Source organism: Pseudorca crassidens, chromosome 20, assembly GCF_039906515.1.
Source record: "Pseudorca crassidens isolate mPseCra1 chromosome 20, mPseCra1.hap1, whole genome shotgun sequence".
In the NCBI taxonomy this organism is placed as follows: Eukaryota; Metazoa; Chordata; class Mammalia; order Artiodactyla; family Delphinidae; genus Pseudorca; species Pseudorca crassidens.
Window position 1 is genome coordinate 61,072,499 of NC_090315.1, and position 27,961 is coordinate 61,100,459.

At 55.0% G+C, this 27,961-nt stretch overlaps 1 protein-coding gene across 3 annotated transcripts; it reads right to left on the reverse strand.

Moving 5' to 3' along the window:
• On the reverse strand, positions 1 to 27,463 carry CA5A (carbonic anhydrase 5A). Of its 3 annotated transcripts, none has more exons than XM_067718068.1 (7): positions 27,233 to 27,463; positions 25,257 to 25,454; positions 11,696 to 11,814; positions 9,444 to 9,539; positions 9,252 to 9,314; positions 4,068 to 4,223; positions 1 to 255 (listed from the first exon to the last, which is right to left on the reverse strand). In XM_067718068.1, the coding sequence occupies exons 1-7, from the start codon at positions 27,387 to 27,389 to the stop codon at positions 37 to 39; spliced, it is 1,008 nt and encodes a 335-aa protein (XP_067574169.1). In that variant the 5' UTR covers positions 27,390 to 27,463; the 3' UTR covers positions 1 to 36. The 3 variants fall into 3 exon arrangements, with proteins under 3 accessions (XP_067574169.1, XP_067574170.1, XP_067574172.1); XM_067718071.1 differs by lacking the exon at positions 1 to 255 and adding an exon at positions 280 to 1,701; XM_067718069.1 differs by lacking the exon at positions 9,252 to 9,314.
• Between the last annotated feature and the right edge of the window lie 498 nt (positions 27,464 to 27,961).

Genomic DNA, 27,961 nt, shown 5'->3' on the forward strand with positions numbered 1-27,961 from the left:
TCTTTCTCCATTTTTAATTTCAGAGGTTACATATGATCAGTACACGAAGCCTGGGAAACAATACTTTCTCCTGTTAAAGTCAGGTCTACCCGTTAGCTTGGATGTAGTGAATTTAGGATCCTGCACCGTCTTCAGTGGCTGGAAGGATGAACGGACCTCCCGCTTCATCAGGGGCTGAAGTGGGCGGTAGTTGTTCACCATCGTCTTCTCTTCTTCACCAAGTGCAGTAAACATGAGTGAGCGAAACGCGGCCAGCTGGAACGGAGAGCAAGCAGAGTAATCTGGCTGCAGCTGGGGCGTGAACCAGCTCCCATGTCCCTTGTGTCGTGTGTGGTCCCCTTGCATCCCTGAATCAGGGATGGCCCTGTATGACCAATGCAACATGGTGGAGGTGACCCCAATCTGGGTCAGAAAAGGCATGGCAGCTTCCACCTTGGCCTCCTGGACCACCTGCTCTGGGGAAGGCAGCCGCCGTGCTGCAATGACTCACAAGCAGCCCTCTGGAGAGGCCCACGGGGAGAGCAACTGAGGCTCCCAGCCAACAGCCAGTACAACTTGCCAGCCACGTTGGGAATGAATCCTCCAGCCCCAGCTTTCAAATAACTGCAGCTGACATCTGACTGCAACTCCACAAGAGATAGATCCTCAGCCAGAACCACCTGAATTCTGACCCACAGCAACCCTGGGAGATAATAAATGATTATTGTTTTACTAAGCCACTAAATTTTGGAGCTATTTGTTACACGGCAATAGATAACTAGTTTATATACTATAAATGCTAATGTAACATTTGATTCACTTTGCACTCCAGGAACTAAGAGACCATTTTTTATGTATCATCACATCTGTTCTCGGAATATACTCTGTGCTCTGTGAGAATAGCTTTCACGCTTAATTAAACACAGAACTGGGATTATACCTGCATAGTGACCACCTATTGAGCAAGTCAGGTCTGCATGGCTGAGGGAGAGCCCCCTGGAGTTGTGTAGGGTGTGGGGCATGCTCTTCCAGGCACTCAGGCATGGTGTGCCCACGTGTGTGCACCTGTTTTCACCACTTGTTGCCTCTCAGAAAAGCCTGCTTGGCAGGCCTGTCCCTGCCGTCCAGGGGGTGCACACACTACCTCCCCAGCCCCCGGGAGGGTTGGGGGCTCTGCTCTGGATTTTGGTGTAATACTCACCTACCACTCTGCCTTAAAACTATTGACTTACGTTTCTATTTTCCTGCTGGGTAGCAGTGCACAGAGACTATGGTCACTGCTCTGTCACCCCTCCATCCCTCCTGCTTGCCCACCCTCTCCTGCTACAACATCTGACATCTAATAAGTGTTTATTATGCGTTTGTTGAGTGACAGAGGGGTCTTGGTGACAAGAGCCATTTTCTTTTCTTTTATTAAATTAATGTGTTTTTTTAAGTCTTTTTAAAAATTAATTAATTTTTATTTTTGGCTGCATTGGGTCTTTGTTGTTGTACACGGGCTTTCTCTAGTTGTGGTAAGTGGGGGCTACTCTTCCTTGCAGTGCGCGGGCTTCTCATGGCAGTGGCTTCTCTCATGGTGGAGCATGAGCTCTAGGCGTGTGGGCTTCAGAAGTTGTGGCAAACGGGCTCAGTAGTTGTGGCTCGCGGGCTGTAGAGAGCAGGCTCAGTAGTTGCTCCGGGGCATGTGGGATCTTCCCGGACCAGGGCTGGAACCCGTGTCCCCTGCATTGGCAGGCGGATTCTTAACCACTGTGCCACCAGGGAAGTCCCAGCAAGGGACATTTTCAACCACGTCTGTAACAGTTCTGGTTTGGGGGAAGGGTGGGTGACGTGCACCCACATTCCACCTTCAGTCTTTCAAAACAAATAGCATCATCCCATGACTTTATTTTATTTTTAAAATTTATTTATTTTATTTATTTATTTTTGGCTGCATTGGGTCTTCGTTGCTTCACGCAGGCTTTCTCTAGTTGAGGTGCGTGGGCTTCTCATTGTGGTGGTTTCTCTTGTTGTGGAGCACAGGCTCTAGGCGCATGGGCTTCAGTAGTTGTGGCTTGCAGGCTCTAGAGTGCAGGCTCAGGAGCTGTGGTGCACGGGCCTAGCTGCTCCATGGCATGTGGGATCATCCCAGACCAGGGCTCTAACCCATGTCCCCTGCATTGGCAGGCGGATTCTTAACCACTGTGCCACCAGGGAAGCCCCATCCCATGACTTTAAAATTAGAGGCTGCGGACTTCCCTGGTGGCACAGTGGTTGGAAATCTGCCTGCCAGTGCAGGGGACACAGGTTTGAGCCCTGGTCTGGGAGGATCCCACATGCCGCGGAGCAGCTAGGCCCGTGCGCCACAGCTACTGAGCCTGCATGCCACAACTACTGAGGCCCACACGCCTAGAGCCCATGCCCCGCAACAAGAGAAGCCACTGTAATGAGAAGCCCGTGCACCGCAACGAAGAGTAGCCCCACTCACCGCAACTAGAGAAAGCCCGCATGCAGCAACAAGGACCCAATGCAGCCAAAAATAAATAAATAAAACAGAGAAATTCATTTAAAAAAATAAAATAAAATAAAATTAGAGGCTGTTTCACAGAACTGAAAGGCTGGAAGGACTTCCAAGGACTCATCAAGAGTCCTCAGAAAACACAGAGCTGAAGGCGAGGTGATGAATGCTGCTGTGATCGATTAGAAATGTCTGTCCTGGGCAGAGGATGGGACAGTGGAGCATGCTTGCTGCATATCTGTCATCCCTAAACTGTGCCCTAGACAGACTTTCTCTAGATTCTGGAGATTTCCAGAGAAAAAGATACTTTAACTTTTTAAAAAGTATATAAGTAATATCTACTTATTTTAGAAAAAATAGAATATTTAAATAAGGATGAGAAAGAAAATAAGAACCACTGCAGATCTGTGACCATAGGACAACCAGGATTAACTTTTAGGTGCACATCTGTGTGACAGCTTAGGGCATTGCTCAGCAAATAGACACTCACCTCCTCCCTGCCCCACTGGCGTTGGCCTGGCCATCATAACTCGGTTTGACCAACAGGATGTGAGCGGGCGTGATGCAAGCAGACGCTGTAAATGTGCCTGTGCGGTTTGGCTTGTCTTTTGCATTTCTGTCATGTGCCATGAAATCCAGCCCTGGGTGGTCACTGGTCCAAGAAGCATGAGAGACACTGGACCCAACCCAACCCCTAACGATGGCCTAAAACAGATTCTCCCAGCTCCCAGAGACCCTTGAGCAGGAAAATAAATGCTTATTATTAGTCATTGAGTTTTGGGGTGGTTTGTTACACAGCATTTTGTAGCAATAGCTGACTAATACAATCCTTCTGGAATTTTCTCTGGGCACTTATAGTTCCATAACTTCTTAGCACAGCATGAGAGAAAACCCTCTGCGGTCTTGATTTCCTACTGCTCTATCAGCCAAAGAAGCAGAACAGACTCTAAAAGCTTCTCTTCTCCCTCAGTGACCCCACTTCTTTCACGGCTCTCCAGCATTCATCTATGACATCCCTTTCTTAGTTAATTTATTCATCTAAAACACCCACGGAGGTCCCAGTATGGGCACGGACCCATGTCCCAATTATGTCACTTCTGTTCTTTAAAGTCGCCTTACCCCAACGAAGACCAAAGAGCAAGTACTGGCCTTGTCCAAGCATTTTTCATCGGGGAGACTCTCCACGCCTGAGGCTGACCACTAAGATTAGAAGGTGCTGAATATAACTGTCCCGCCTCAGTTCCCTCCCTTCACCCCACCTTCCCTCCCTGTCTCTCTGTGTCTCTGTCTGTCTCTTTCTATCTCTGTCTCTCTGATTTTCTCTGTCTCTCTGTCTCTGTCTCCCTGTTTCTCTCTGTCTCTGTCTCCCTCTCACCACCAATATCTCAAGGTCAGAAGACCTGTGATATGGGGAACTTCTGTTCACTCCCCAAGAGCTCCTGTTTCAACTGGAAGATTCTTCTTGTGCAGGAACATCTATAAGGTACCAAAGCACGAAACTCTAGGATGCTTGTTCACGCTATCTTAGTGAAGCCACCAAACCGGAGGGATTCCCGTGCAGTTCTGTGCGCTGGATACAGGCGCCACTCACCTGGTCCTGAGCCACCTCAGTGGGCTTCTTGTGGATGATCCAGGTGACAGACTCAGAGAGCGGAGGCGTGGTCAGGGAGCCCGGATACGTCCAGTAGTCCCGGCAGGCGGGCAGCAGGCAGGAGGGCTGGAAGGGGCCCAGGGCCGCCCGCGCGTCCTGGGGGAGGAGACCGCAGGCTCTCAGGTGGGTGGAGGAGGCCGGGGAGGGGGCGCCACGCTTGGCTTTATCTCAGCGATGTGGCCTGGAGGGGAGCATGTCTCCGAGATAAAGGCTGTGGTCGCGGTTGTCACGTTTGGAAACCGTAACAAGAGAATGTGGCCCTTCCACGCTGAGCAGGGAGGCCCACCGCAGGCTTGTAATTTTTCTTTTAAGGCTACTCATTTTTGTATACCTTGGCTGTGAAAATATCACACTTTTAAAAGCTGACGTCAAATAACATACACAGCATACGATTTACCATTTTAACCATTTTAAAACGTACAGTTCAGTGGTGTTAAGTACCTTCACATTGTTGTGCAAACATCACCACATCCGTCTCCAGAATTTTCTCATCTTCCCAAACTGAGGCTCTGTCCCCACTAAATACCAGCTCCCCATCTCCTCCCCCCGGCCCCCAGCACCCGCCCTTCTACTTTCTGTCTGTATGAATCTAACTCCTCTAGGGACCTCGTATAAATGGAATAATACAGGATCTGTCCTTTTGTGACTGGCGTATCTCACTCAGCACAATATCTTCAAGGTCCATCCATGTTGTAGCCTAGGTCAGAATTTCCCCCCTTTTTAAGACTGAGTAATATTCCACTGTGTGGATGGACCACATTTAGTTTATCCATCAGCCACCGATGGACACTTGGGTGGTTTCCACCTCTTGGCTGTTGTGAATAAAGCTGCTATGAACATGGGTGTACAAACATCTCTTCGAGACCCTGCTTTTAATGATTTGGGGGATACACCCAGAAGTCGAAATGCTGGATCCCACGGTAATTCTATGTTTAATTTTTTGAGGGACCACCAGACTGTTTTCTATAGCGGCTGCACCAGAAAACATTACACTTTTAAGACAGCTGATCCTCTCTTTGGCAGACCTCCCCAGCGTGAGAGCCATGGCAATTACAAACGCGCAGGGGGACGCCCCGCACTGGCCGAATTCCCTGACTCGTGCCAGAATTTTCCTTCTCATCAGCGAGGGGTGGGATTGATGGACTGGGTCAGCCCAGCTCTCCAGGCTGCTCCGTTAGCACGTGTCCTGCTTGGGAGCCCCACGTTCAGAACCCATGTTTGCTTCATTTCCATGCTCTAGAGAAGCATAGGGAGAAACCTGCCTCTCAGCTCCTCATGACCCTGATGGGGTCCCACCATCACTCACTCACTCAGAGCTATTCTCGAGCACCCACAGTAAACCTGACTCTATCTGAGGTGCTGGGGCTACAGGAGAGACAAACTACCCACCTTCGTGGAACTCACTTTACTGGAGGAGAGCAGACGGCACCCGGAACAAATAAGTAGAACATCTAGTAGTTTACACGTGATAAATGTGATGGGGAAAAATAAGGTAGGGCAGTGAAGTAAGAGATGTGGGGAGTATAGGCTGGTGTTTTAGGAGGGGTGGCCCTGAAGGCCTCCCTGGGAAGGTGACGTCTGAACAAAGACACGGAGGAGGTGAAGGGGAGGAGACTTCTCCACAGCAACGGCCAGTGCAAAGGCCCCGAGGCAGGGTCTGGCCTGATGGGCTGGGGGATCAGCAGAGAGGCCGCAGGGCTGGAATGAGCACGAGACGCGGAAGTGATTAAAAGAGATGCGGGGGGGTTCCCTGGTGGCGCACTGGTTGAGAATCCACCTGCCAATGCAGGAGACACGGGTTCGAGCCCTGGTCCGGGAAGATCCCACATGCCGCGGAGCAACTGGGCCCGTGCGCCACAACTACTGAGCCCATGTACCACAACTACGGAAGCCCGCACACCTAGAGCCCGTGCCTCACAACGAGAGAAGCCACCGCAATACAAAGCCCGCGCACATGAATGAAGAGCGGCCCCCGCTCGCCACAACTAGAGAAAACCCAGGCACAGCAACAAAGACCCAACACAGCCAAAAAATAAATAATAAATAAATAAATTTATTTTTTAATAAAACGAGAGAGATGGGAGGGGGAGGGGGGGACACCCTGCTTCTGCCCAGGGCTGGGGACCCCCGTAGAAACCCACCGACAGAGGCAGGGGCTGGGGGGGCTGCTGTCTGGATGCTGTGGACAGAAAGCAGGGCCTCTTGGCTGGTCTCTGCCTCGGTGGACGCAAAGCTCCTGGACAGCTTCTGCTCAGAGGGGAAAGGCTCAGAGAGGTCCCTCAGGTTGACGGGCCCAGGACGGGGCCTCCACCCACCCCCCCGTGAAGTGAGCGAGCCGAAAGGCTGAGGGGGCAGCCCTGGGAGAAGCAGGACACCAACCAGTGCCCAGCCGGAGCGGAGCCTGAACCAGGGGCCCAGCCGCATGCGGGGCACGCTGGGAGACAGCACGAGGCACCTGTTCTCGGGTCCCCGAGGAAGGAGGCTCCCTGCTGCTGGGCACCCCTCCCCCCGGCCCTCAAAGGCAAAAGCAAGGAGCCGCTGACGGCTTGTCCCCGGTCGCTGACTCACCGCTCAGCCACGGGGAGGTGGTGTTTAAGTTTCTGGCAGCTGGAAGCGGGTACATTGACTCTCTGCCAGATGGTCGCCAAGCACCTTGTGCCGGGCTCCACCTGTCACCAGTGTCTAGTTGACGGCTTAAAACGGCATGACTGAAACACGCTTCCCAAAGTGTGGCGCCCGCCCACCTGAAGTGCAGATTCTACGGCTGTTCGTATATTCACAGACGGACACGCGAACCCTCAGCACTGTCGCTTCTAGAACATGTTCGTGACCTCAGAACAGAACTCCAGAAGAAGAGAGCCCCAGTAAACACTCTTTAGCCGTCATTCCCCCTAACCTGCCCACCTGCCCTCACCCTGCCACAGGCCCCACCCATCTGCACATTCTGGAAGTTTCTTAGAAATGTTATCATCTGCGTCTGGCTTCTTTCACTCAGAATGATGCCTTCAAAAGCCATCTCTGTTGTAGCAGGTGTCAGAGCTCCATTCCTTTTTATGGCTGAGTAATATTCCACCGTGTGGTCTACTCAACTCTTGAAGGACACAGGTCACATACGCACATGGGACAAGATGCAGAAAGTACCTGCGGGTGTGCGGCGACAGATAAATGCCCCTCCTGCCCCCAGACGCCAGCCCCATAGGCACTGACGTGCCAGACGTCCTCTGAGGCTCTCACCTTGGATTTTCAGAACCAGCCTTTACGTCTGTTTCATGATAAAGAAAGAAAGATAAGAACTTCCGAAAGCCACTGTGATTAGATGGCGGCAAACCCAGATGCTACGGGATGTCTGTCCCATCCCACAGAGCTGGACACCACAGAGGTGCCTCCTAAGGCTGAACATTTTAAAAACCAACCCAGACGTTGGGGGGACCCAGGAAGGAGCACAGACTGTGACAAATGACTTGAGCCGCTCACCCTCCCGGCCCACGGGACACAGACCCCTGCCCGCTGAGGCGGGACCTTACTCTCTTCAGATTCTAACTCTTATTCTTCTGGTGAGGAAACGGAGGCCCAGGGAGCAGCATCAGGACCAGAACTGGGCCCAGCAGCTTCCTCCATCCCCTGCCAACACCGTTCCTCCTGCAAGTTTGCCCGGAGCCTTCGGGGAAGCAAAGAGACCCCTTAGCACATAGCACCTCACAGCAGCTCTTTCTTTCCCACCAAGCGGTGGAGACCATGCCCTGAGGGGGTGGCTGCCACCAGGGAAACGTCCAGGTTTACTCTGGCTGTGGACCAGGGAGATGAATGCTCCCAGCACCTAGACCTTGCTGAGTTCCTGAGCTGGCAGACGGGGGCAACGGGGGCGGTGATCTGGTCTGGTCCCAGGAGGTCAACATCAAGGGGCGGGTGCCACACAGATCAAACAGCCCCTGTGAGGCTGCCGAGGAAGGGCTGGCCCCCATCTCCCATCTGGAGCCGCTCTCGCCATTGTTAAGACAGGTCGGAGACCCACCCGTCCCCACGTCCAAGGACCACGGGTGACTCCTGCCCTCGGAATTCTTTTGTTTGGTGCTGAACAAATAAACTGCAGTTTTCAGGAATTTCCATTTCTCCATCAAAGCCCTCTCTCAGCTGATACTGGAGAAAAGCTACCTTGCTGGCCTTGCTGTCTTTCGGAGCTATGCTGAGTGCAGCCAGCTGTGCAGGGGAGGTGGGCAGGATGGGTGCGTCTGCAGGACCCCTTGCCCCATCTCCCTGTTCTCCCAGGATGGGGCTGACCCTAAGGATACCAGGTGGCTTGCAGGTGGACATTCTTAAATGCCGATAGTTGAGAATTTATTTCAATTGGTTTTATATTTTTTATTATTTTTAAAATATTTATTTATTTTTGGCTGCGTTGGTTCTTCGTTGCTGTGCGCGGGCTTTCTCTAGTTGCAGCGAGCAGGGGCTACGCTTCGTCACGGTGCACGGCCTTCTCATTGCGGTGGCTTCTCTTGTGGAGCAGGGCTGTAGGCACGTGGGCTTCAGTAGTTACAGCACACGGGATCAGTAGCTGTGGCTCACGGGCTCTAGAGCACAGGCTCAGTAGTTGTGGCGCACGGGCTTAGTTGCCCCGTGGCATCTTCCCGGACCGGGGTTCGAACCCGTGTCCCCTGCATTGGCAGGTGGATTCTTAACCCCTGTGCTACCAGGGAAGTCCACATTTCAATTGGTTTTAAAACAAACATTATTGCAAACGGATGCTCTTGCCTGGGACAAGGCTAAAGATTTTTAAACAGTGGATCACTTTCATAAAAAGTACTAAGTAACTAATAGTACCCCAGGTGGGTAGACAGGCAAAAACCTCCAGGATGCTGCCTGAATGGCCGAATGTTGGGAAACCCCATTACGCTGAGGAGGGAGGGCCCGAGAATTGCAGGAACACCTCGAAGTCGGTGAGCCGACTCGAGACACACCTGGAATCAGCTCCAGGGAGTCCCAGATCCAGAACTGGACTCAGACCCTCTCTGCGACGCTCTTTCCACCCAACTGGTTCCTTTTTTTGGTTACTTTTTTGGCGAAGCAGTCATCACTCTAAGCAATGTCGCTTTTCCAATTATGTTGATTTCAAAATACGCAGCTTACCTTGTGTTTTATGTCCGGCAAGACCGCCACCAGCTCCTGCAGCGCCTCGTGGCGGGCCCCCAGCTGCACAGCGCGGCACGCCGAGCCGTCACGCGACAGGGCAGGGGACAGGGTGACAAGCACACGTCACTCTAAGCTGACCTTGTTTAGAGAGCAGATCTGACGAGGAGAGCTGCGCCCCAGCAGGCTTACCTTTAAAAACACGCCTACCACCGCCAAGCCGTCCTCTCCCATCACGGCTTCCGTGTAGTTTTGGTATTTCACAGCGTTCCAGTGAACTAGATGCAGCTGGAACCCAGAAGAAGAGAATTCCCTCCATCACCACGGAGCCGAGAGAGCTTAACCCGCCGCTCCTCCCTCTGTGTGGCTGACACGTGCCCGAGTTATGCTTTTAATGAATCCACGGCTGCAGGCCGGTTCCCCCAGCCAAAGCTCGCTCGAACCCCAGAAAGCAGGGCCTCGGCATTTCTAGGGGAGAGGAGGAGGCTCGCTTTAACTTTGTCAAACAGAAGTGGGTGGTGGAATTGTTTGCTACTGCTCAGATAGCCCTGAATGAGGGCTGCCAGGTCAGATATGGGACTCTCAGTTAAATCTGGGTTTCGGATAGACAACGGATCATTTCGAACCTACGTACGCCCCCCAAATGGCATTTTTCTCCATCTGTCACCCTCCTCTGAACTTCACCTATGTCCTTTCTTCACACGCCCTCCGCTGGTTTTCCTAAGTCCCAAATCAGCATCGCTACGGACCAGATGACAAGGATTTAAATCAGCGGGGAAACAGGCTGGGGGAACGGGCTTTCCTGGGCCCTGGTGAGTAAGAGGCAGCACCAGGACCCCTGGGTTCTGTGTGAGGGCACGTGGGCCGATGCTGCGTTTGGCTCAGAACCAGGAAGGGGCCTGGGTGTCTGTCCGCAGGTGCTGCTCCAGCACGCGTGGTGGTGGAGGCCTTTTTGAACGGTGACCCAGGCCGTGAGTCCACAAGGACTCGGCCCAGAAAGTCCTCCAGCCTCTCGTGGTCAGCAAGACCCTCCCCCACGCGGCTGCGGGACTCCAGGGCCCGGGCGGCCCTGCCAGGGGGGCGGGGTCCACGTGGCTCCAGGTGGCACCTGTCAACAAGTCTCAGTGCTCCTGGCCACGCACACCAGGGACCGTGAGTGTGGCGTGGCCTCCCCCTGCCCTCCTGAAGCTCACCTCAACCCCCCACCCACTGTCACGCGTGGTCTTCCAGAAGTGGGGACAGCTGGGCCTGAGGTCCCACCCACAGCCTTCCTCTTTCATGGACCCCCACCTGTGGGGCTGGCCTGGCCTCCCAAACCCCACAGGAAAAGGCCCGCTCCAACATGGGCCGGAGGCATGGCCGGGACAGTCGGGCAGCCCCCGCCCACCTGGCTCACGGACAGCCCCTGGTGGGTCCCAAGCTCTGCCCCCTCTATTGGGGGGCAGCAGACTCCTCTATTGAAAGGCTGCTCACCAGAAACCGAGGTACAGGTGCACAGTTACTACGAGGAATGAGGTTTACTGAAAGCAAGTGTGTTGCAGGCCGCTGTTCCTTCATTTTTGTCGTATTTGTCAAAATGTGTGTAATTCTAACAATCAATGGAAGTCCCTAATTATCAACTGTCCCCAGAGGCCACCTCTGGCCGTGTGATCGCAGTGATTTTCCCCTTCTGGTTTGACTGGACTGTCGGTCTATTTTAACCATGGTATTACTTCCGTAACAATGGTGACAAGAACAGTCCAGAACTTGAAATTCCTCTAAAATCCAGGTGGCTGGTGGGTGGACTGAGGGAGGGCCGGTGGACAGAGGCGCCCCAGAGTGAATCTGCCACACGTCAATCACAGGATCTGGGTGGTAACCTCACGGGTTCTCACTATACAGTTCTTTCATTTTTTTGGTAAGTTGGAAACATTTCATAATAAAATATTGGGGGACACCAGTAAGGCACTGCTTACCACTCCATAACCACCCAAATCCAATTCCTGACCTTCATCTCTACTCCTTTTCTTTACTGACTCCCACTTGGAAATGTTGCAAATATCCCTTTGTCTTAAGATAATTTCTATTGTAAAGATTTTCTGTTCTCAGTATAAGATCTTGAATGCCTCGAAGGACAGGAAGCTTCTCGCCTCTCATCGACCAGCAGCAAGCGCGTGGCTGAGCGAGAGCTAAGAGCACAGACGCTGCTCCTATATCCCAGCTGCCTGACTTCGGCAAGTTACAATTCCACTCAGAGCCTGTCTCTTCTCCTGTTCGCTGAAAGCGCTAACAGTACCCTCCCCTTAGGAGAGCCGTGAGGTTGAATGCGTGGGGTGGCCAGTGGTTCTGGTTTGAGCACTAAGGGTCCCGTGTCCCAGGAAATCCGTGCTGAGCAACCAGGATGCTTGATCACCTGACATCGAACCTGGCACACGGGAAGTCCCCACACATCAGCTGCTACGAACCTCTGCCGGGTACACGTGATCGTCCACCGTGTGCTCTGAGCCCCACTCGTTCGCTGCTCCCCAGTGGAAGTGGAACTGTTTTAGTCTGTAGTGGTTTTCCAAGGGGCCACCACTGATTCCTGGAAGGTGAAGCAGTGGAAATGGTGTGTTAGTCTAGTTGCTTGACTGTGGGGTTGCTGTGACATTGACTACATTGGGGTTACTCGATTTTGCTCTCAAGTGACTGATGTTCTGCTGAAACCACAAACTGAAACGTGGGACCTTGTCTGCCCTGTCACCTGACCCCATCACCTGGTCCCGGCGGGCCCCCGGCAGCGCACAGGAAACACCTGAGTGATGCAGATGCCAGTGCCGCCACCTGGTGGCAGTAGGGGCCTCAGCCAATTGCAGGCGGCAAGAAGGCAAAGAAAAACCATTTTGGAGATGTGTGCCGTGCGGGTCCTATAAGATTTCCAGACCTTCCTTTAATTAAAAAAAAAAAAAAAAGAAAGAAAGAAAAGAAAAAAGAGATGTCTTTCAAATGAAAGAAGAGCAGATAAAATTCTATCACCAAATAATTTCATAAGCTAATAGGTAATGAGCGAGATGTTTAAATAAACAGATTCTCAGATATAAGGTACTACATTTTGGGGACTTCCCTGGTGGCGCAGCGGTTAAGACTCCGCGCTCCCAATGCAGGGGGCCCGGGTTCAATCCCTGGTCAGGGAACTAGATCCCACATGCGTGCCGCAACTAAGAGTTCACATGCCACAACTAAGGAGGCTGCATGCTGCAACTAAGGAGCCCACCTGCTGCAGAAAAGACCCGGTGCAACCAAATTTAAAAAATATATAAATATTAAAAAATAATAATAAGGTGTAACATTTCCCACCAGGGCTGATCTCCAGGCAGCCCCTGCTCGGTCTAGCCTCACTGTATGACCACTTTCTAAGTCACCCTGAATTCCTGGTGAGGCATCCCCAAGAGCTGTCAGCGTGACGCACACAGGCTCATCATCCCTGAGCACCTGTCATGGCGGCATCTGCTCTGAACCGTGGGATCATGGGCGCTGTCCCAAGAGGTCCAGGGCCACGGCTGGGAGCCTGCATTTGAATGAGCTCCCGGGGGGGCCCTGATGCACAGGGTTTAGCTGGTCTTCCGGTCTTCAGCTGCACTTTGCTAACAGATTTCCACCACCAAGTGCTACAAACGTAATGGTAACGGTTGGACATCCACTTGTATTCGAGGTGAGCGTAGTGTGACACTGGGATCCTCGGACAGGGCTGGAGGACACTGGCACAGCGACGGCGTGAGTTCCCGGGGTGGGGGGAGGGGTGGGCATTGCTTGCATCAGCTCCTCCACGCGGCAAAAGCAGGGACGACACTTAGTGACGTGACGGACGCTGCTGAAAGGGTCAAATACGACTGGTAGGGGTGCTTCTGCTTTGTTTTTGCCATTGAAGGTACTGGTAGCAGAAAGCAGTGAACTGTAAACTGGAAAAACAGATTCAGCCCATTATTCTGCCCTCAATCAAGTCATGAAGCTTCTCGCTGTCTGTCTTCACTTGAAAGCGTTGGTCTAGAACGTCGTTACGGGCATCTCGTCATGAGGCTCTATGGCTTTATTCTCCTGAACACCCACAAATTATATCTCACTTGAAAAACATACAGAGAAGTATCTCATCCCCCCGCAAGTCTAAAAAATCAGAGTAAATCAGGAAGCCTGAGTCCACGGGTGTGGAGGAGCCGTTCTGCAGGCAAGAAGCCGAGGTGGAGAGAAAACCTCCCTGTTGGGTTCAAATCACAAGACTTTACTGGATTTTCTGTGAATGAGAATACAAGGGGGTGATTGTTTTCCTTTGAGGGGTGAGGATACATGAGCCTACTGACCTCTGTAGTTTTGTGTTGTTTTTGAATTTACTAAGAGAGGCTAAAGAGGTTGTCAGTAATCCCGGGCACGGGAGCCAGGATTCGAAGCCAGGTCTGACGCCCAAACCCGCGCCTTGAGTACAAAACATCATCTGAGGAAATTACAGAAGCTTGAAACACCAGCAGTGCCATCTTTGTGCCACTCCTGTCTGGCACTGTGTATCATGCTGGACGGGGAGGTGGGAGCCCTGGCCAGCAGACACCTGGAACCGCCAGAATGCACTGACTAGTGCGTTTGCTGTGTGACCTCGAGCAAGTGGATCAGCCTCTCAGAGCCTCAGCTGTCCCACCTGTGAAATGAGCAGTGCTGGCAGGATGGCCTCATAAAGTGCGGTCAGACGGTGATGACAATGATGGTGGTGACCACACGCCACGTAACTTTTCAGGGACTGGGCTCTCCTTCACGTAATAACAAAGCAAGGATTCCTAGCTAGGTGGTCCTGGTGGTCCCTCCCAGCTCAAGCATCTGAGGACTCTGACGTGTAGACACCACACAAGGTCTCCAGAAAGAGCGACACCAACTGCACGAGGCAAAACCCCACCACCAGCTGGGTGTCGGGCAGACCCCGCCAGAAATAACCTCGTAGAAAAACCACTCCCAACTGTGGCCACCGACAGAGAGCAGGGGAGGGGAGGGGGCCGGGCACGAGCAATGCCCCCGCCTCCGGCAGGTGAAGACTTTGCCAGGGTCACCCTCATGGCAGGCCTGGAGCCCAGGGACCAGGGCCCCACACTCTCCCCGCATCCAGCTGCCCCCAGAATTCTCCGAGAAGCAGCCTCTCGCACGGGGACTCCCTCCTGTCTGCTTCCCAAAGACAGCTGCCCGTTGAAGGAAGAGAATGTGGACGGAGGTCAGCTTTGTAATCGGGCCTGCAGGGAGGAAGGTTCCTCTCGGTGGGGCCTCTCCTTCCGGCTGCAGGCTGACACCTGGTCGTACGTAAGCGGGCGGGGGCTACCCTGAGCTGGGACCAAGCAAACTCACAGCAAACCCCGCAGGCTGCTGCCCCTCGCTAGCTCTGTGACCTGCAGATGCAGATAAGGAGGAAAGCACAGCTCGAGCATCTCAGGGGGGAAGCGAAGAGGGAGGGGAGGCGTGGCCAGAGGAGCCCTGGTGCCACAGGCTGGGCTGCAGTGGCGCCCTGCGGCCGGTGGGTGGTGCACCCGGAACCGGGCACTGTGATGCCCTCAGCCTCCCTCCTTCAAAGGCATTTCAGGAGAGAAACCGCATCAACTGTACAGGAGCTGCTTGAGTACAAGCTCGGGCGTCAGACTTGTACATCTCGAGCATCTTTCAAGTCAGGGACAGAACACTCTCTGGAACGACGTCTCTAAAATGAGATGGATGGGCAAAGACAGCCACTAGCCGAGTGCCAGCGTCTCTGCTGAAAAACCGGAGAACGGTGCCCCGTTTCTGCAGGTGGTCGGGGGTGCGCTCTGGGTCGGTGCTGGCGCCATCGCCTCCGAACGCGGCGATCTCGGTCCGGTTACTAAACTGTTCCCAGCCTCAGTTTCCCCGCCTGTAAAATGGGGAGGGTCCTAGCACCTACTCCATGGGACGTTGCCAGGATTCAATGCAAAGTTCTCAGCAGAATGCCCGGTATTCTGGAAGCACCCAAAGGACGAAAGCCGGCAGCCATGGCACGTCTGTGCGAAGGGATGAGTAAAGGGTCTCATCTGCTCTCACGGGTCAGCATCTCCTGCGTCCCGGGCACTGTGCACCCACATCTGTCGGTGCCCGTGATCGCCAGTGCCTTGTGGACAGTCAGCATGAGCTCTGAGTGTACTAAGTGACAAGCCAGCATTCACCCAGCGCCCGCTACACGCTGGGCATAGTGCAAAGCACCCTACCTTCCCCAGGGACCGCCCCTCACAGTGACCCTGCGAGCAGCTACTGCTGGCCCAATTTTGAGATGAGGAAACTGAGACTCAGAGGGGTCCATCACCTGCCCCAGGTCCCCCAGCAACTCCGCCCCAGGCCTGCTTGGGTCCAGCCCCTCGACTTTCGTGGCAGGGTTCAAGCCAAACGCTCACCTTTTCCCACCAGGAAAGTTAGGAGTCCAGCTTAAGGCGGCTGCCCTGGATGAAATAATCTCAGTGACCTGTCATAATGACCAGCGTCAGAGTCATTCCCTTCCCTGGTGGCGCAGTGGTTAAGAATTCACCTGCCAATGCAGGGGACCCGGGTTCAAGCCCTGGTCCGGGAAGATCCCACATGCTGCGGAGCAACTAAGCCCATGCACCACAACTACTGAGCCTGCGCTCTGGAGCCCGCGAGCCACGACTACTGAGCCCATGCGCCACAACTACTGAAGCCTGCACACCTAGAGCCCGTGCTCCCCAACAACAGAAGCTACCACAATGAGAAGCCCGCGTACCACAACGAAGAGTAGCCCCCGCTCGCGGCAACTAGAGAAAGCCCGTGCACAGCAATGAAGACCCAACGCAGCCAAAAAATATATATATATTAATTAATTTTTAAAAAAAAGAAAGAAAAAGAAAACAGGCGAGCCCAATTTGTGACAAGGGGGCCTTTAGCTCACCAGCCCCCAGACTCTGCCATCCGCAGGGCTGTTCACAGACCAGAGGCCATGCATCCCCCTGGCAGTCTCTGGGAGCAGGTGTGTCACGACGTGTAACTGGGGAATTGCATTCCCGGGGACAGAGATGTTGGAGGCTGACTGCAAGCCCAGATCCTACTGTCTCTGTCCTCACAACAGCCGCTGGTAACAGCCGTCAACTTGTAGTTTGGTGCTTTGACCAGGATAAGCAGGCTGTTGGCAGGCATGGTTGTCTTAGGGCTTAAAATAAGTCCAAGAGCAGGGTGACATGTTCTAATTAATCCAAACTGCAAATGACTCGATGGTGCCGAGGAGCAGCCTGTTCTTGGTGCCCCTCCAGGATTTAACCAACGTTCCCTCCGACACTCTACGCACGAGCGCAAAGGCTCTCCGTGCGTTCTCTGGATTCGGGAGGTCTTTGTCATTCTCTCCAGGAAAGCGGGAGCCACAGCTGGCGGCCAGTGCACTGGTGGTGCCTGAGGGGCACGACCCCACCCGCAGTACCCCAAAATCCAGAAATGAGGGAGGTCAGATTGCTTTTGGGGAGCTAACCTCTGGGACCACCACACATCGGCTCTGGGTTTGAAGCCAGGCACACGTGAGCACAGATCCTGGTTTCAGGCGGCGTGTCCCACACGGTGGTCCTATCTCTCTGGACCTCAGGCCTGATGTCTGTAAAACGATAATGATGCCCCCAGGCCCATGAGAATGTGGCGAGTGCTTACCAAACGCCCCCTAGCACGGCCCCTGGCACCCAGGAGGAGCTCAACCAGTGGTAGGACCTTCTGTTATTACGACCGTATTCTGGTTATTATTACATCATGATCACCATCTCATCATCCCAGCAGAGGTCTGCAGTCACCGGAAATAGCCACCATTACTCCCAAGACAGGACCTGCGCGTAAAGACTTTGAGGGATAAATGTATCTTAAGAGAGTGTCCTTTAGAAGGGGCTCGGCCAGCCACAAAGCGTAAAGAGGAAAAACCATGCATTCATTCAACAAATATTCACCGAGTTCCTACGATGTGCCACAGCCGCGCCTTAATGTTGGGCGTGGAGAGGGTGACACGGGGCAGCCCTGCCCCTCCCGGAGCATGGACTTCCCAGGGGCAGGCAGGCAGTGAGTCGTGGACATGTGGGCAAGGACGGGGTGCTCTAGGGGGAGCTGAGGGGTGCGGGGCATCAGAGAGGGCCTCCCCGAGGAAGCAGGGGTTCAGCTGAGCCGTAAGAGGGCAGAGGAGGGCCGGCTGTAGGCGGGAAGGGGCAACAGGCAGAGAGGCCTGGAGGGACAGAGCAGGCCACTGTGATGGACCTGCGAAGGCCCCCAGGGGCGGGAGCGCAAGGTCAGCAGGGAGACGGGTCGGAGGGCAAAGGGGCAGGTGCCGGCAGTGGCCACGTAGGGGAGCCTTCGCCAGCAGACTTCGAGCGTTCCAGTCTTTAGAAATGGATGTCTGCCTAGAGAGGTGGGGTCTGGAGGCGACACTTGCGTCCCCGTCCCTGACGTCGTCTATCCTTCAACGCACCTTTTCCTGCATTTCCTAACTTGAGACCCCCTTGCGAGCAGAGACTGCGTCTGGGGAGGTCCTGGGGCCTAACGCGCCACCAGGCACAGCAGGGTGCTTACTGCGCGGCTGCATTGCAGACCACAATCCTAGCTCCTTGCATGGAGCAGGAATGGCTAATTCCTGGGTGGTTTTGCGGAAGCAGTGGTGAGGGGCACTCCTGGCCATGGACGGAGGGAGAACGGGCTCACCACACTGGGTGCGACGGCGGGCAGGGATGTCACACGGTCCTACGAGCGTCCACCTTCCATCTCCCAACCGATGCCGGTAAGCGGGGTGTTTCTTCAGACAGCTGCCCATGACGCTGATGAGCCCCCAGGAGTGGTAGGGGTGTGTTGGCACCAGACGGGCCTCAGGCTTGCCCCGCAAGACTGGCAGCCCCCTTTCCGGGGCAGAAGAGCTGGTGGTTTAGGGAGATGCAGAGAGGGAGGAGGAGAGGGAAGCTGCCGGGCTGGTCACGAGGACCCTGTGTCCCTAAGGGAGCAGCAGTTGAAGCCAGGCCGGGGGAGGGAAGGTGCGATGCACTGGTGACCTTGGCCTGGCTGGGGTGTGGGGTCGGGGAGGGACTGACATGGATTCAGGGACCGTCGGGGGAGGCGTGTTTTCCTGGGTGGGGATTATCATTTCCACAGATCGGGTGAGGGGAAGCACACTCCACCCAACCTCCAAATCACACCTCTGCCCCCCAAGATACCCACGCCCAGAACCTGAGGGAAGAAACAGCGGATATACAAGGAATGAAGATGAAAACTATACAGTTTTAAGAATCAGAATGCCAATGAACGAATTTGCAGTGAAAACTGTCCCAGGAAACAAGTGTGGACCGAGTGGCCCCAGTCACCTTCCCGACAGCACAGGACCCCCTCCCGGAATGCAGCCCCCTCTGCCACCCCCTTGCATTGTCTGGGAGGCACCAGCTCACGCCCACTGCAGGCCCCCCGTCTGACCCGTGGGGGAAGGGTCCCCTGGGCCCTGGGCCCTGCGTGGGATGATGCAGGGTGCTGGGAGATGGCAAAGCAGTTCTGCTGCCTCGTTCGCGACCCGCCTCCCGGCCCCATCTCCAGCCTGCCTTTCCAGCAGGGACCCCCAAACTCTCCCGGCGTCTCCCTTTTGGCTTTCGTGCTGGAGTCAGTTTTCTTGGGTGAAGATTCCCCAACGGATGGACGTGAAGTCTGTGAACTTTAAAATCAGACTGACCTGCAGTTACGCGTTCACTCCAGGAGCGAAGGCCGCTCACCGGGCCCTGCTGTGTACACCCGCTGCCGACTCCGTGAAGCTCACGCTCAGGACCCTGTCCCGGTGGCGCTGGGCGTCCTTATTAGTTGTCATTTAGAGGCTGAAAGGCCATTATTGGCCCCCCCTTTACAAACGGCTTAAAATCCACTTTGGCGTTGGAAGGAGCCTTAGCAGGCCCGCGACCTCTGTGCCCACTGGGTCCTTGAGAGTGAGTGACCCTTCGGGAAGGCTGCTCACAGCTCCAGGCTTGGAGTTTCCATTTTTCCTCCTTCGGCCGATGGATGGGGTCACCAACCACAGAGTCCTCCGTAGTCAGAGGAAGCCGGGCCGGGCCTGGCCGGCACTGGGTTCCCTCCAGTAGGAGGCCTGAGAGGGGCACAGCTGTGTCTTGCTCTGGTCTTATCTGGGAGGAGCCCCAGCAGGTGAAGCTAAGCTATCAGGCTGAAACGCTCACTTCTCCTGGCTTGGAGGTAAGTGCTTCCCTCGGGCCTCTTCTAGTCCTCCCTCGGGGTGGGTGTCCGACCTCAGTGGACGGAGGAGGAGACTGAGGGTCAGAGAGGTTAGGGAACGAGCTTATCCTACCAGGCTGATAAGCTCTTTCTGCTGCAGAGCTGGGCCCTGACCACCATACCGTCCTCCCCGCCCCCTGAGCCCTTCAGGAGGAAGATGAGCCGCCCCCCGAGGAGGAGGGTCTAGCAGGGAAGGCGGCTCCCGCAGTCCATGCGGCTAAGTGGGCGGGGGGAGCAACATCTGAGCTCCTGGGACCCGGGCACTGCAGTGCCAGCAAGACCTGGACTCCCGGCTTCTTTTCTTCTCTGTGGACGGCGGGGGGGGAGTAGGATTTGGAAACAGCCCTGATCTGAACGTTGGACACAGACGTCCTCCTCCCATGTATGGGCATATTAACCCATCTCTTGGAGTTACTGTGAGAATGAAATGCCTTCAGAAGTGTACCCTGGGGCTTCCCTGGGGGCGCAGTGGTTGGGAGTCCGCCTGCCGATGCAGGGGACGCGGGTTCGTGCCCCGGTCCGGGAGGATCCCACGTGCCGCGGAGCGGCTGGGCCCGTGAGCCATGGCCGCTGAGCCTGCGCGTCTGCAACGGGAGAGGCCACACCAGTGAGAGGCCCACGTACCGCAAAAAAAAAAAGTACCCTGATTTGCACATTGATTTGTCGTGTAACGGGCACTCAAAAGCACCTGGCAGCAGTAACGACATCACTGCTCGTGGTAACCTAGGACCTGGCTCAGAGAACACAGGCGTCTCCTCAAGGAACAGCGGGATCTATCTGTGGCCTTTGGTCCTTCCACCCCACTTCTGCACCTACACTGCCCATCGGGTGGAAACGGCATTGTCACTCCTTAGGAAAAGGATCGCTCGGGTGCCGGGACAAGGGGGCCCCGCCTGTGACGGGTTTGCAGGGTGTGACCACGGGGTCTGTCTGGAGCCGGCGCTATGTTCCTTCTTGCTTCCTACCCTCTGCCAGCCCTTCCTTCCCTGCCCTTCAGTCTCACATTCCTTGGAAAGAGCCGCTGCCTTCACCTCTGTTATTCATCGTCGTTGTTGCTGACCGGCCTTGATCTCTGAGCTCTCCTATCCCTCACCCGCTGGAACCCTAATGTCCTCAGTTCCCCGATCTGGTTTGCTCAGCCTTCCTGCGCTCACCTGTTGGTGTGACCTGACCAAAGTGCTCACATACTGTGCAAAGTTACTTCTGCACCGTGCACCTTCTCCACCCACTTCCCTTCCTGCCGCCAAGGCTTTCCGTTTCTGTCAATGAATTTAAAAATAAAAATTATGGGAGTGTCTCACGATTCTCATTTTCTTACTGCAAAACTTATTCTTAGTTCTTCCCGTCTTTCAGCTGCATTTTCCATTTCCTTTGCTCCCGGCACCTTCCAATTTCCATTGGAGATGAACAAAGAAGACAGAGAATCTGAACAGAGGTGGCTAGAGGCTGGAGATGGGCGTGGGTGGGTGGGGCATGTGAAACTGAGCAGGAGAGAAAGAAAGAGGAAACTGGGCTTTGGGGAAAATGACAAGTAAAGTAAAACCAGATTGGCCTGTGTGGACGTGAGCCCCAGGGGGATTATCCAAATAATTTATACGGCCAGGGAGAGACACCCAGAGAATTCGTTGGGTCTGTGGCAGGGCGGGGAGGGGCCCTTGGAACCCGACTGAGAACGTGCTGGAGGAGCGAAAGAGCGGGGGTCAGGACCTGGTCGGCACAGAGGCCTGGCTGCAACAGGGCGCAAAGGCCTTGAATCTGAAAACGACCGGGATTGGGGGATGCCGGGGTCAGCTCAGGTTCAACCGCCAGGTGGGAGCTCCCAGGAGAGCACGGGGAGCGTGCCTCTCTCCTGGGGACCGTACCCCTGGGGTCCTCCCCTCTCGGTCCTCTCCTGCTCCAAGCGGGCTCAGCCTGTCACTGTGATGGCCTCACCCCACACGAGCGACCGGAGCTGGGTGACGGCCATCAGCCTGGGGCCAATGCGGCGATCGTGGGGACAGAGGCGCCGCCCTTAGCGCCGCCCTACTGGGAAGCGGCCCGTGCCGCAGCCCGCCCTTGTCGCCCCGTTTGGGAAACCCCCACCTGGAACAGATCCCCCCAGAAGGAGGCAGAGCCGCAAGAGGGAGGATTCTGACCCGGCTGTGTCTGGACGTGTCAGTGCACGGTTGACGCAGTGATGCGACGTGGGCTTTAGAATCAGCAGGAGTTGGGCCTGAACCGGATGCCCCCAGCCTCCCCTCCACCGTCACGCTCCCTGCCCCACCTGCAACCTCCGTTCCTCCTTACATAGAATGAGGATGGGGACTTCCCTGGTGGTCCAGTGGTAAAGCATCTGCCTTCCAATGCAGGGGACGCGGGTTCAATCCCTGGTCAGGGAACTAAGATCCCACATGCCTCGGGGCAACCAAGCCCACTCGCCTCAACTAGAGAGCCCGAGCGCCTCAACTAGAGAGCCTGTGTGCCGCAAGCTACAGAGCCCACGTGCCCTGGAGCCCGCGCACCTCAACTAGAGAAGAGAAAACCCACACGTCACCACTAGAGAGAAGCCCACGAGCCGCAACGAAAGATCCCGCGTGCCACAACTAAGACCCGACGTGGCCAAAAATAAATAATAAAATAAATCTTTAAAAAAAAGAGAAGAATGAGGATGCTCATACCCTCCATAGCGGCATCTGTCTGTGCCGGGCTGTTGTTCATCCAACCGGGGCTCTTTTGAAAGGGGGTGTTTGCATGTCTCTCTGTCCAGCATACCTTCCCCCTTTTAGAAACAGTGCCACGATGTCCCCTGGACCAACGCGTCCCTGGGTGTGTGATCTTGGTGGGGATCTTGGTCAGGGTGCTGGGTGTTCCGCCGACGAGGGGCAGGGTGACTCCAAGCTCAGCCACCAGTCCTCTTCCCCTGGGACTCTGACTTAGTTTGTCAAAGGTATCTTAACCATATACATACAAAAGTCCAAAGTAACCTTCGAAGTTTTTCACATTTTTTGACTTAAAGGAAAATGAACTTGTTATAGAGATATCGTAACTGAGAAGGACCCTATGGGGCCTTCCCGGGACCGACCTCTCCCCTAGATCCTCTGCTATACCTCCTCTCTGAAGTACCCAGATAATAGTATCTCATGCATATTTCCTGAGTTTTTCAGATGCTAAAAACCACCACTAAATGAGGAAGAAATGAACTAATTGATGACCCTGAGCACATAGCCTCGGGACCTCCCAGAGCCATCAGCCCATCAGAAAATTGCGCACAAGTTGATCACATCCCCTGGGACGCCCCTCCCTTTCCTGGCCTTTAAACAAAATGTGCTGAAACTCTTCAGGGAGTTTGGGGTTTTTTGAGGGGCACGAGCCACCTGTCTCCTTGCCTGGCCCTGCAATAAACCTTTCTCTGCTCCACACTGCGGCATTTCGGAACTCTCTGGCCTCATTGTCGGGCACATGAACTTGTATTCGGTAACAATGTCCCTAAGACCCTTGACTGCACATAAAGATTATACAGGAAGAGTATAGATTCGATAGGAACGCATCTACATCCAAATCTGTTTTTCTCAAAATGACTAGTATATTCACACAACTATTAGCCAACCAATTAAAAGTTCAGGAACTATTATTCTTTATTCAATCTGATAAGTTGCTGTGTAAAATTAAAAAAAAATTAATATAAACCGTATTAAACCTGAAAGGACAATTTTAGTTGCTCCTTGGGAATTTGGGCTTGGAACAGACCAACAAAGGCAGAAAAAAAGTTGGCACGCTAAGTACATAAATGCATAAGCCTCTGCTCCCCAGATCCCTGAGCTGGCCTGGTCCCTGTGCTTTTAAAGACGTGGTTAGGGGCTTCCCTGGTGGCCCAGTGGTAAAGAGTCCACCATACAATGCAGGGGACGTGGGTTTGATCCCTGGTCAGGGAACTAAGATCCCACATGTTGAGGGGCAACTAAGCCCACGCGCCACAACTACTGACCTCACAGGCCTCAGCTACAGCCCACATGCTGCAAACCACAGAGCCCAAATGCCCTGGAGCCTGCGCGCCACAACTACAGGGAGAAAAACCCGCACGCCACAACTAGAGAGAAGCCTGCGCGCCAAACGATCCCACGTGCCACAGCTTAGACCCCACGCAGCCAAAAATAAATAAATAAATAATAAATCTTAAAAAAAAAAAGATCTGGTTAACATCTGGTTAACATCCAACTTTCCCTCCTCTTCTTTGAGGTAATCTTATCCTTCCAAGAAGATGCTTTGGTTTGCGTCGATCAGAGTTGGGGTTCCTGTCCACTTGCCTTTGGCAAGCCCTACATGAGAAGCAACCCTGAGGGATACTGTGAGAGCCATTCCAGGCACGTAGGCTGTGCTCAGGAAACATGGGCTCCTTCTTACCTGTGAGATGAGGAAAGAGACCCCTGGAAACTCTGAGCCACGGTGTGCGTGAAGCACCTCACAGGGCCTGTCACAGGGAAAAAGGGCTCTCCATGCCATGCTGCAGCCATTGGTCCATCAGAGTTGGGGCGGCTCAGGCTGGGCCCCCACTGCCATCCAGTCCCTCTGCCTGACTCGTTTCTACCTTTAACTTTACATTCATTATTCATCCACCAGTTTACCGAGCACCTGCGGTGTCCAGTAGGAGTGATCCTGCCCTCGTGGAGTTTACATCCTCACTGGGGCCATGGGTTAGTGAACAAGACGACTGGGCATATGGGAGGAAGTGGACCGAGGGCTTTCCTGGAGAGGACCTGGGTTTGGGGGCTGTGTCTGGCGTCCCCAGGTTCTGTGGTTCCCTGCAACTCCCAGGACTCAGCGTATAGTCACATGCACGGCTAAGACTCACCACGGCGAAAGGGTGCAAGAGCAACAACGGCAGAGGGAGAGGGAGTGTCTGGAGGAGACCAGGTTTCCAGAGTCCTCTCTGGTGGTGTCATAAGCCACACCCTGAAACCCAGCAACGAGCTGTGACAACACGTGTGGAGTGCAGCCCACCAGGGTTGCCCATAGGAGACTCGGTGCCCAAGGTTCTCAGTGGGGGCTGGTCACGTAGGCACCCCCCGCCCGTTGCAAATTCCCGACTCTCAGAGGCAGACCAGAAAAAATTGAAAAACACCAGATGGAATCCGGCAGCCAGTCCCCACAAGTAAAAGAGAAGTGGAAGGAAACTTCCCAAACCTGTAGAGTATCCACCCAGCACGGGTGAGGGTTCCCGCCAGTGAGGCTTAACGAGATGGTGCGAGTGCAGCCCTTGGCAGGACGCCGGGACCCGCCTCCCTGCCCACCGGCCCTGCAGCCCTCCACCACTGGCAACACCCCCAGCCAGGCTCAGGCTCGTCCCTACTCCCCACTTTCCCCTCCCCTCTTCCTCCTGTAGCAGCTGGACATCAGCCAGGTCACTGCCCCGTCTCACTCTGAACGAGGACCAGCGAGGTTCCCAGGCTCCGGACGCCCGGCCACCATCCTTCCTCTGTTCCTTCCAGAACTCCTCACCTCGGAGACTCTCTCCTCCACCCCACTCTGCTTTTCCCCTCTGAGTGCAGTGTACGTTTTATTAGCTCACTGTTTCTGCCTTCCAGCCCCTGGAATGTAACCCCCCAGGGAGGCCCTCACCGTTCAGAGTTTTGTCCCCAGTGACGTGTGACGTAGCTGGTCGGCAACACCAGCTTTAAGGTGAACATCACTCTGCCCGTCCCCATCGCCAGCCTCGGCCGTTCTCCGTGCCTCGTCCTCTTCTCTGCCGACCCCGTGACCCACTCTCCGGAGTGACAGGAGCAAAGGGCCCCGACCCCAGCTCAGGCTCACCTGACCCCTCGGTGGAGTCGTCGAATTCCACCTGGAAGAGGTAGCCGGTGTTCCAGACGTAGAGGCAGGCCGCCGAGTCGTAGGAGACCCTGAGGGGCTTCAGCCGGGGGTCGTAGACGCTGTCCTTCCAGCGGATGTTGATGGGGGACTGCCGGGCCCCCCTTGGCACCGAGGCCGGGCCCTTCCAGAAGGCATGCACTGGGGGCAGAGAGAGGGAAGAGGAGCCCCTGATGGTGCGTGGGCGCCGTTGCAGCCTCAGAGGGGGCGACAGAAACCTGCAAACGCGGTCCCAGAGGAGCCAGCACGGGGGAACCTGGCCCAACGTGGAGCCTGGGGCCACCAGACCCTCGGCCTCTTAACGCCGCCCCTGGTGGGCGGGGCCCTCGCGCCACCTCCTCCGCGGACCACGCCCAGGAACCGATTCCTTCCCGCCCTTGCGCTGCGCCGAGTTGGTTCTCATCTGTGGTCATTGTCACAGCGTGGTCACAGGGAGTCATGCCTGGGGGTCCAGCCCAGCCCCGGGGAGGCAGGCGGTGGAGGACTGTGGACTGGGGGGCTGCTACAGGTCTCAGAGAGAAGGAAACCAGAGTCCCAGGACCCACACCAGACCCTGCCTGGAAGGGTCTGGAATAGAAGCCTTGTCACTCCCAACCCCCGCTCTTTCAGTTACCCAGCACTCAAGGTGGGGTCCGCGGACCAGCAGCCCCCCTGGGGGCTTGCTAGAAATGCAGAACCTCAGGCCCCACCCAGACTCCTTGCAAGTTTCAAACCATAGAGAAGGGTCTGCACTCATGTAGAAAGACCCGCGCACCCCGATTCCCAGAGGCAGCTGCCTCTGGCTGGTTTAGAGCACAGCCTCTGGCGCTTTCCTCCAAGCTCACAGAAACATACACAGAGTTCTCCGAAAAAGCAAAAGTACTGCTCAGTACAAAGTGGGTCTTCACCTCGGTTTTCTTCACTTCACTGTGGACGTCTTCACAACTGTCTCTCAGCACCTGTCCCCTCCTTTATACTCCGTGACCATGAAGAGCATCAGGCCACGTGGACCGGAGTCCTGGCCCCACCACTCTGTGGCTCTGTGCCCCTTGGCAAGTTTCTTAACCTCTCTGAGCCTCAGTTTCATCACCTGTAAAAGGCAGATCACGATGGTACTTATCACACAGCGCTGGTGGGAGCATGAAACGAGAGGCTTAGAACAGCGGAAAGACGGGGATTTTGGCATCAGCCTCAGGTGTGGACCAACGGATTAATTGGGAAGAGCTAAGAGTGTTTGCCGAGAGCCCGGTGTGTGCCCGGCTTTGTGCTCACGTCGTTTCATCTTCGGGTGGCCCTGGGTGGCATTTCATCACCCCATTTTACAGACGAGGAGACTGAGGCTTGGGGAGGTGAAGCAACCCACCAGCTCTCACCTCTGACAAAAGTCACCAGTGCACACACCCCCGGAGACTGACTCCGAAGCCCAGGCTCTTCCAACCACCGAAACCTGGAAAGTGTGGAATACTGACGTCAGAGGTGAACTTAGTTGTCCATGCAGCCACTGTATCTGACAGAGGAAGAATCTGAGGCCCAGAGAGAGGGAGGGATGAGTCCAAGGGCACAGAGCACCAAGGACACCGCCACCGGGGCAAGGCTGACACAGGGCAGTCTCTGGACCGAGCTGGCTGCCGACCTAGTTACCGTGTTTGCTGAGATGTTCTCTGCTGGTGTTTGGAGCCCTAATGACTGGCAGCATGGCTTGTTCCGTGGGGGCTGTAATAACAGCTCGTCTTGGGGGGGCCCTTGCTACCTGCCTTGCTCCGAGCATCTCGCCTTCCTGATAGCCCTGGGAATCTGAGCTTAAGGACTGGCCCACGTCTCCCATGGGAAAGACAATGTGGAAATCTGAAGCCAAGCTGTCCGGCTCCGGACCGTCTCCCATTTTGAAATACACCATAAAATGAGACAAACAGCAAATTGCATCTGGAAGCTCTACTTACAAGCATCATTCCTCTTTGTCTGTACGCAGGCGCCCTGAGAGCACCATCGCTCCAGCGTCAGCGGGTGATTGCGGAGGGTCCCGCACATCTGCTTGACCAGGACGGAGAGACCCGAGGCTTTCGGATGACCCCTGCCTGACCCCAGGAGCCTGAGCATCTTGTTTCTGTTCCCCGGGGACCCGGTAACCGGAGGGAGGTTGTCCTCACTGACTGCCCTCACTTCAATCTAGACGGCCGAGGAGTGGGGTGGACACACCTCTTCTGTAAAAACTCATCCAAAGCCCTCATGGTTAAACTTCAACCCGGCTTCTTGGATGCCACGGGGTTTGGCTTCGGGGTGGGTGCACTGGGACAAGGGCGCTCGCTGTGGCCAGTCCCTCGGGTCACTGTGCTTTGACCCGGTAAACAGCGGAGTGAGGGTACCAGGGAGTGAGGGGAACTTGCAGAGAGCTTGCCGCCAGGCCAGGGAGCAGACAGGAACAAAGAGACCAGAGCGAAGTCCTTGATCTTGGGCGTGACCCTGGCTCAGGGCTGCGCAGCCCTCCAGCCTTGGGGCACTCAAGGCCAGGCACGGAGCCACACTGCGTGTACCTACAGGGGAGCAAGTGGCCCTTCTGCCCAGGGCTCCTGGGAAGCAGCCCGTCACCTCTCCACAAAACAGACACCATCTGATAGGAATTCGTTCTGCCCAAAGTGGCGTGTCCTGGTTGGCCCGGGATACTCCTAGGC